General features: G+C 40.4%; 1 protein-coding gene across 3 annotated transcripts in view; it reads left to right on the top strand.

The window, feature by feature from the left end:
* Nucleotides 1-9,762, top strand: part of TERF1 (telomeric repeat binding factor 1) — a 34,196-nt gene extending 24,434 nt beyond the window's left edge. Inside the window, exons 6-10 of one of the 3 annotated variants that reach the window (XM_019527797.1) lie at nucleotides 522-631; nucleotides 2,671-2,736; nucleotides 2,814-2,923; nucleotides 3,498-3,574; nucleotides 9,406-9,762. In XM_019527797.1, coding sequence (XP_019383342.1) covers nucleotides 522-631; nucleotides 2,671-2,736; nucleotides 2,814-2,923; nucleotides 3,498-3,574; nucleotides 9,406-9,573 — 531 coding nt within the window. In that variant the 3' untranslated portion in view covers nucleotides 9,574-9,762. The remainder of the gene's footprint in view (nucleotides 1-521; nucleotides 632-2,670; nucleotides 2,737-2,813; nucleotides 2,924-3,497; nucleotides 3,575-9,405) is intronic. The other 2 variants (XM_019527798.1, XM_019527799.1) reach the window with 2 other exon arrangements.

Raw genomic sequence — 9,762 nt, forward strand, 5'->3', positions numbered from 1 at the left:
GGTGTGGGGAGAGGATGTATAATTAAAATCTGTGCACTTTATCCTCTGTTAATCTTGCAAACTTGTGCAAAACAAACACTGAGCAGCAGAGCATTGCATGATGTTGTCTATAATTTCAAATGAACCCGGCTTAGTTTCCTTTACTGAACTGTAATTCCGCTTGGTATTTTAAATGAGATTTACTTTTTCCTTCTCTTCCACCCCTTAACCCACTTTAATTCTCAGCAGATTGCCAAGTGAAGGACAAGCTTTTACTTCAGCTCATCTGTCCCTCCACAGCTGATGGAAGAAGCAGCACACATTCTAACAAAAGCTGCAGCACATGACTATAGCAACACCACAGTCCCTCACAGCTTTTGTGTTGCATCTCCTAACTCCTGCTGCAAAGGTGAGGGTTTGTGGACCTAACCCTCTGATGTTGGTGTGTTCTACTATTTAGCCTATGCTAATGTATTTTAACAGTAATGTATGTAGCTGCTCTTTATATTAAAATAAATGTATTACTCTTGGATTTTTCACAGGCAGCAATGAAAGAGGTGGAGGCCAAAAGACTGGAAGGAAAAGCCTCACAAGACACACCTGCAAGTGTTGTTGAAACAAATCATGGAAATGCTTTGGAAATGGAACAAAGGTTTGTAACTGATCATCATGTCACTGATCCTTGTATGATACTGGTACTTGAAATTAAAGTCTTGTAAGCACCATAAGAATACAGAAGTGCTCCTTTAAAAATATGTAACAGAAAGATAATACAAACAGATGGTTCTTCTTCTTTTCCAAGTGTTCAGTTTTACAGTTGTGGAGCATGACACCTAACTTACTAAGCATTTCTTGAGGATGCACATGCTTGCCTTCAACAGGTTTCAGAATAAGTCTTTATGCCTTAATTGCTGGGATCTGTCTAACTCTTCTTTATTCTCAAACTTTTAGTCCTGCTCTCTGAATTCTGAAGTGCAGAGAAAATATTTTGAGGTCCCTGTTAATCACATAAGTAACATGTTAATCCCACCATAAATAGCAACATGTCACACACATTGAGCCAATTTATGGCACCATAGAATGGCAAACCAGGCAAAAATATTTCACATATTATGCAAAATGCTTCTGTGGGTGGCTTGTGTGGCACCTTAAGTTGACCATATGGTACGTCCTGTCCCCATGCTGACAGTTTAGCTGATTGTTGGCATCAGAATGGAGGGAGCCCTGGCCCAGCTGATATGGAGGAACCCCAGGCATGATTGCTGGCATGGGAACTGGGGCATGTCAACAGTGGATCTGGACTGAGTCTGGTACAGTTGGTTTCCCCCTACTCAGCAAATCCATAGCTATGTGCTGCCAGCAGTGTAGCTCTGAATTTGCTGAGGGGAGTGGGGAAGCCAGTCATGTTCCCCACCTGACAGTATGATGCCAGGTATAAAGCTCTGGAATTTCTGGTTCAAGTAGAGCCCAGGATTTCAATCTCAGGCTCCACATGCACTAGCAAATATAAAGGACATGGCTGGGGTCTGATTCCTGATCCCCAAAATTACACATCCAGGGCATGTGATTATTGGGATCAGGGATCTGATCCTAACAGTACCACTAAATTAATGTCTACTAGGAGCCAGAGCTGCTTCTACCAAGACAGAGTAGGGAGAGATCTGAGTTTATCTGTGATTTCAGTAAAATACTCTGTTTATGGATTGTGGCTGTAGTGAAAGAAACTTCTCTCTTTTTTTTTCATCAGTAGGTTAAACTGGTTCCAAGTGGAAGAGCAATTTAACCTAAAGTCTGAAAGCTCTGTTGTGCTTTAATGATGAGGGATTTACCATTTCAGTCTAATTTTAGCCAGTCACTTTTTGAGTCACCACTGAATAAGTTGTTGCAAATATTGAAAACCTAGACTTTATAACTTTGTTCACCAAGAAAGGTGTTGTGCTAGAGATGATAGTCTTCCTGTACAGAATGCTTACTGTTACTGTTCTATGATTGCTAAGTGGCTTCTTCTGATGAGAGGATATTTCATCAAGGACATAAACACAGACACAAATTTGGTTCTAAATCAAGAGTAACTGTAATTTGTATAAGCCTTCTGTAAGGTCTGTACAGAAGACATGGCTGAAACTGTATAGAAGTCATTAGTAGGCTAGGGGGTTGGGGTGGTGCCAGGAACTAAGGTGCATGGTTGATAGTCCCAGAGGTTGCAAGTTCAGGGCCATAGCAGAAGTGCTCATGGCACAGCTCTGTCAGATTCCAACAAATCTCTGATTTCTGCTGAATACCATGTCGTACAAGGACATAAAAAAGGAAAGAAATGAGTAGGTTATATGAAGTATCCAGAATGAGGGAGTGAAAACATACACAAGGGTATATTTTGTTTGAAGGACTTGCTTGAAATTTAAAAGATTCGCTATGTATTGTAATGTTATTTGTATGTGTTTTGGTGGGAGTAAGGGTTTCATCCCGTCCTTTTTCTTTTTTATAGTTTGCATAAATGGAAGCATTGGCTAGCAATGGAGTTGTAAATACGTTCAGTGAAAGGGCTAGTATTCATACACAATTGTTTTTGTACATTTTGTTACAAGCCTTGAAGACTTCAGTAGTAAAAAGAGGCCTAGCTGGGTTGGCTAGAATCTAGCTGGAAGAGCTACAGCCTATAAAATGATTTGGGGTATCTACTTTTCTTTTAAGTAACTTGGAAGATGTACATCATGTATCAAAGAGATCTTCTGGAAATGCAAGAAGACAAACACTGAGGTAAAGAGAAATTTCTTTTTTCTCTGTCATGTGAGTTCTGAAGACTTCAGCATTCCCAGTTGCAAGTTTTACTTCAGGTCTTCATACATATCTTGTAGGTCACATATAGAAGCACATACGCCTTTGAATGCAGAAATGGCACCTTTTCCCAGGATAAAGAAGCGGGGAAGAACCAGTGCTTGTCGAAGTTAGTATACAGTGGGTTTTATCAAGATTATAGGGGTATATGCAAAACAATTATATATAAATACATTGGTATTTTGAGAGCTGCGTGTTTTATTGGCTATTTCTATATAGCTGTCTTTCTTTGCAGAAATGACCAATCAACTTGCTCTTCACTTGCCCACCATTTTGATTGTTGTAAAGTTGATTGTGGGGGAGGGAAACAATAATCATTGTGCATCAGCTCTGCCAGCTTTCAAATCTGGGAGATAAAATGCCAAGGTAAAGTGGTAAAACAGTGCCTGCTTCATATTGCACTAATAGTACTCTAGATATGAAAAAGCTAGTAGTGGAACAGTACTGGATCTTTGTCTGTCTTTGGGTTTCTGGGTATGACTGCTTAGGGATTGAAAAAGAAATAGGTAGAGTGAATGGCTTTTAACAAAATGAAATTCTTTTCTAAAGATACACAAACTTACATGCATAAGACCAAAGCAGATGCAAAATTCTGTACTAACTTTATGCTCAGTCACAGTGCATGGTATCATTGTCTATCACTGATATTTTATTGATCTGTGTGCTCTATTTTGTCAACTTAGATTTGCAGAACGATCTGCAGAATTTGAAAAACAATGCAGAAACTTCATCTCGCAGGCTAACTGGACGAAAAAAACAGGTGTGTGTTGGTTGTGTACTCTAAATTAATCTCATATTTGCATGTGTATGCAGTAGGACAAATGTGGAAAGTATTATGCCACATGTGAATTGGCATCTAAGTGTACAGTCCAAAATACTTTTGTTTAAAAAAAGACTAGTAGCGAGAGACTTATCTGAACTCTCCTTCTATCTTATCTGGTCTGGTTCTTAGGTTGCACCTTATTTTACAATAGGAATTGAAAGGATCATTGATGTGCATTCAGTGATAGCTACAGTGCAGCTTGTTGCCAGTACTCAGTGGTTTGACCTTAAAGCATACTTTACACGTAACATGCATTTCTTGCATGGTGTTTCTAAATGTTTACTTTTCTAATTTCAAAGGTTGTTTTTTTTATTTTTCTCACTATTAAATGTGCAGCTAATGTGGATATATTATTAAAAGGGTATTTAAAATGGATTTGACTGTGAAAATGAGACCCTTCTGTAATTAATCTGGGGTATAGTTTACTTTCTGAAGTGACCCTTAGGACGACCCTTATGTAGTTATTGCAATTTGTAGTTTTATTCCGTTCTTGTGAGGGGAAAAGACATTTAAAGAGACGTTTAATAGGACATGCAAAGGTATTCCTTTTAGTCTTTTTCATGAGTGTACAAAATCAACAACGTAACACTGCTGGTGACTTTGCTTCTCATGAAATGGATGAACTTTTTAAACAAGGAAGATTTTCCCTTTTAACTGTCAGTTAAAAGGGCTGATTCTTCCATTCTTCCTTCCTTTAACAGAACTTACCAGTAGATTTAGCTAGTACTTTATCTAGTTCTCAAAATAGGCCAGCTGCTAAGGAGAGCTATTGTTTCCAGAGACTAATATGGCCCATTTCCTTGGTTTAAAACATCTGAAATGCTACTTAACAGTGGCTGACACTGGCAAAACCTTGAGAAATAGTTATGGGACTGACTGTCTCAGAAGCAACAACGATAGTTAACACTAAGTTCATTAAAAAGAATAACAGAGGGCATTTATACACATACATTTTTGTGCTGCGATATGCCGAATCTCCAGCACATCAGAGCAGACTCAGTTAATCTAGTCTGCTGTGCCCATGAGCTGACGCGCACTGCACTGCACACATTTGTATAAGCAGTGAAATGCTTGTCAGTGTGCAGAAAATGGTAACAGTGCACTTTAGAACTAAAACATCTTTGGTGTGTTCTAGTTCAAAAGCATGCCACCACCATTTTAGCAGCACTGACACATTTCGCCATTTATACAAATGCATGTACTGCAGTACTGAGCACTTTTAAAAGCACCTGGTGCTGTGCCGCAAGCATGTGTACAAATGCTATGAGTGCCCTGACACCGTTTGTCTTAAAATATACCCCTTCCTTCCAAAAACATAACCAACTTGATTAAGCAAATGGCTTCTTTTCTGTTGATTTCATTGCTGGTGAATGTGGCAAAAACAGCTTGTGACTTGGACACCTGACATTACATTTTCATTGCCCACTGTCTCAGTAACATGGCATATTACACACTTACCTTTTTTCAGTAGTGTGTTAGTAGTCAATTACATAGTTTTCAGACATTAGATTTGCATACAGACCTCTCGGGAAGGTTTGGTCAGATTATGATGACCAAAGTTGCCAACTATGTCATAAATTGGGAGTATTCAAAATGCAGAAACACAAATATATGGAGATACAAAACTGAATAGTAAGTGGGAAATTACTTTTTAGACTTCTAAATTATCAAAATAAAAAGGAACTAATATTTTAAATATCCTTTTTCTTTAACTTCTAAATATATTCAGTCTTCTTGCTTTCTGTACAATATGTATTCATTGACTAGAATTATTGCAATAAGTTCTGAAATTGAATCAGCTCATCACATAATTATGTGGATTATATAAGACTGTCTGCATGCATGAAAGAATTCTGTGAATGTCACAGAAAGGGTTGTTGACTCCCTCTTCCATGCAGTCTCCCTTTCAATGTTGGCTTTGTTCACTCATGTTTTTGTAAATAGAACTTCATTGCAATGGTTCAGTGCCCATTTTCAGCTTTTTGTTGCTACATATTTCAGTCTGATGTAATGTTATTGAAAGAATCTGCTCTAATTTCTAAAGACTTTCATTGTAAATTGAACTCCTCCAGATACAAGTGTCACACTTTAATTTAGGGCATTACAGGAGCTCAATTCTATAGCCATTTTGTATGGTAAGTCCTTTACCAACAAGTCAAATTGAAATTCAGTATGGCTTCTTGCCTGAGCAATGATTTCAAATTTGACTTCTTTGTGTTTAGTATATAACAAGATACAGGTTTGAGAGAGGATTTCTGGGGATTTGGAGGCCCGTGATGTATATTCAGCTGAACATAAGCTACTAGTATGCCACTAACCAAAGGATTTAATGTGACATTTGCATGTGTAGATGGTAGGGCTGTGCAAAACTTCAGCAGTCATTTTGCTTTGGAGGTGTTTCAGCTCCCAAAACACGAAATCAGAACAGAAGACCAAGAAAAAGTTCTGAAATGAAACAAAAGCATCCAAAACATTTCAGAGTTTTGGGGCCAGGCTTGCAGGGAACCAAAAACTAAGAGGAGAGAGGGAGAAGATTTGCCGGGGAGGGGCCCTGCTCTGATATTGACATCTGTAGTTGGCCAGTGTCTGATCTTTCCCTGAGGTTCCTTCCAATCTCAGTGCTCTGGGGGAGGGACAGCAGCCTGCTGTCATCCCACATGCAAATCTGGGGGCCTATGCCCCCCCAGGAGGGATCTAGCACTGCCCTGCAGCTCTCCTGGGGGGCACATGCCCCCAGATCTGCATACATAATAGCAGGCTGCCGCTGACGGTTGGAGCCAGTGCCAGCACCCAAGTCTGCTCAGCGCAGCCCGCACAGAGTGCTGGAAAGGACCCTAGCCAGCAGCAACAGCCTGTTGTCATCCTGTGCGCAGGTCGAGGGGCCCATGCCCCCCGGGAAGAGCCTGGCACAGCTCTGCAGCCCTCCGGGGAGGCGTGGGCCCCCAGATCTGCATGTGGGATGACAACAGGCTGCCGCTGCTGACAAGTGATACAAGTTTTGCTTTGAACAGTTTGAGATGCAGTTTCACAAAAACCCCTGCACCTATCTCCTTGTAACGTGGCAGGCTCCATTGCCTTAGAAGGGGCTACCATCCTTGCAATTTTCATCCAAATCAGGCAAAACATGACAAAGTTATAGGTATTTTAGTGATTCCCCATGATAGTCTATGGCCAAATCTCTGAAACAGCGTAGAAATTCCAAAACAGTTTTGGCCAAATCAAATCAGGACAGTGATCCAAAACACTGAATTGAATCACTGTCCCTCCAAAATGGCTGAAGCAGAATAGAGCCATTTCACACAACCCTAGTAGATAGTTCCTGTTCTTTATGCACTTCATTACAGGAATGAGGATGGTAGAGTAGCTGGAAGACCTGGGCTCAATTTCTGGCTTTGGTCTGTCGCAGTTTCAGGGTTGCCTTGTACATAACTATCCACAGAAGATAAATAATCTGATATACAGAATACAAATATGAAAGAGATTGTTGAACCTGCTTGGCAGATCTGAAAGGAAGTTCAAAATGAGGATCAACAGAAAACCCAACAATACCACCAGTTCTTCATATACAAAACCCAGTGCTTTCTCCTAGAGGCTACTGTTTTTGGTAAGGCAATTATTCGCTCTAAAGATTCTAAAACTGATAAAAACAGATAATTGCTAATAGCACATATGAGAGAACGTTTGGCTAAGCATTCAATAACTTTTTGTCCCTCCTTTAAAACATATATACATACAAGCTAGATATTTATGCGCCTAGTAGAGTTTGTAGAATCATCAGATTGTACATGCAGAATCTGAAGTGTATATTTCTGAAAGCAAAAAATTTGTCTTAAACTTAACCATTTGTAACAGGGCTGGTTTGAGCCTTTTTCAAAAAGTTGGTAAATGTCAAAACTTCACTACAGGGCAGTTGCACAGCCTAGCAATGTCTTGTGCACTTTTACCTTAAATTCTCAAAGAAAGGGTTTTTTTTAATGAGTTTGAATTGTTAACTTTTTTTTAAGTGAAATTCATCCAACATTTTAAGAATGAACTTTGGAAGGAGATTTAAGCAAACTAGAGAAGCTTGATAATTTTACATATTTCCATTTAAATTTGTTTCATTTATGTTTGCTTTTATTTTTTTTAAGCATAAATGCCTGTTTTTATAGCAGTTGTATTAGGACTTATTTATGCTTATTGGTAGCTCCTGGAAGGTACCAATTACATAATAATGCAAGTAAGAAAGCGTTTGGAAACAGCTTTTGTTTGCCAGCAGTGCTAAAATTGTGCTTTTGGTAGCATTTTCAAAGCAGCTTTACCACTTCAGAGCTCAGAGTGAAAAAAATGTCAATGTATAAACATATGAAAACCATTTTTTCCATATAAATTGCAGTAGAACAGGGCAAGAGAAGATAGAATCATATTTGGAATCTGCAAGCTCTTGCTGTTGCTTAGTTCCCTAGCAGAACAAGGTAGCTAGATCCAGATGTGGAGGCACATGTGGTTTGCAGCACCATAAACTGCACGCTTGATGCATTAAAACATACCCCATGTTGCAAAACTTGTGACCAGGTAACCCCTTCTGGGAGACTTGTAGGCTTGTGGCTTGCCTGCTGCAAACCAATATCTGTGCAGAACCCAAGCTGCTTGCAAAAAGGAGCTGCACCAGGGTCCAGAGCCCCAGCCAGCTTCATTGCTGGTAGAAGCTGCACGTGCCTTGGGGAGCATTGCGAGGAAGAGACCAGGGCTGTGCTGCCACAAGGATCAGGCCCCTCACAGCTCCCCTGCCATCCATCATGCCAGCAGTTTCTAAGTGTGCAGCTGCCACTGCTATGGAACCCAGGCTGCTCGCAGAGGGCAGGCTGCAAACAGCTGCACTCAGCTCCACGGTAGTGGTGGCTGCGCGCACACGTCGGGGCACACTGCAGGAAGGGAGCTGGGGTTGCATTGCTACACGCCCCTTCCCTGTCACGCACTACATGGCACGTGTGCAACCACTAGCGGCCACAGAGCCAAGCCAGGGCTCCAGATCTGATGCACTGATTGCAGCTTCCCAGCTGCCTGCCAGAGCCTGGGCTGCTTCCAGCAGGTCTTGCAGCCTCTCTGCCACCTGCTGCAAGCAGTCTGGGCTCTGTGGCCGGCGGCAGCTGCCCAGAACCCGGGCTGCTGTGGCATGCCAAACAAAATGGCCTCATGTGCCATGCTCTAGTACACCTGCAAGGGATTCCTGACCCCTGCTTTAAAATATATAGCACAGGGATGGGCAAAATGCAGCCCAGGGGCTGGATGCAGCCCGCCAGGCCATTCTGTCTGGTCCACGGGGCCCCTAAAAAATTTAGAAAATGAATATTTATCTGCCCTGGGTTGCCTGTCACGTGGCCCTCGATGGCTCAGTAACTGGCCCTCTGCCCAAAATAATTGTCTGCCCCTGATATAACAAGTAATCTTTAGGCTAGTTTCATTTATTCTTTAAGGTTCTGATCATTGAAAGCAGCTGTGTGTATGTGGCCCATATTCATACCTGAATAGATCTTTGCCATTCTTTTTATACCTTCGCTTCCCAGAATGCTCACTTTTGAAGTCTGCACAGTGCTCCACTGTCACCTATCATTACACTAGCTAGTAATATCCAATAGCAGAAGTTATGTGTACATTTCCCAACATAATGGAAGAGTATTGAATTTGCAATATATACATTTCTGAAAACAATTTCATTAGTAGTATTTATACTAACTGTTGAATTTAAGCTTCCTACATCAAACTTAATGTGTATTCTCTTTTTAAAGCGATGGACTTTGGAAGAAGACAAGAAATTGAAGAAAGGAGTAAAGGAGTTTGGCATGGGAAACTGGACTAAAATTCTGATCCATTATGACTTCAACAATCGAACTGGTGTCATGTTAAAAGATAGGTGGAGAACTATGAGTAAGCAATGTAAGGTATCTTTGATGTAAGGAAAAGCATTAACTTTTACTAAGTTTTATCCAAGAAAATTGATTTTAAACTACCTGCCTCTTCTTTCCAAATAATCTTGGTTTATGTGTTTAAAATAATTCCCTGTGGATTAAGTTAAAAGTAGTTGTGTAAAATAAAAGTGATGATAAAAGTTCACTATTAACTCAGGTCTTCTTCAAAATATTAAA

Source organism: Gavialis gangeticus, unplaced genomic scaffold (genome assembly GCF_001723915.1).
Source record: "Gavialis gangeticus isolate Ggan-Ray unplaced genomic scaffold, GavGan_comp1, whole genome shotgun sequence".
Taxonomy (NCBI): Eukaryota; Metazoa; Chordata; order Crocodylia; family Gavialidae; genus Gavialis; species Gavialis gangeticus.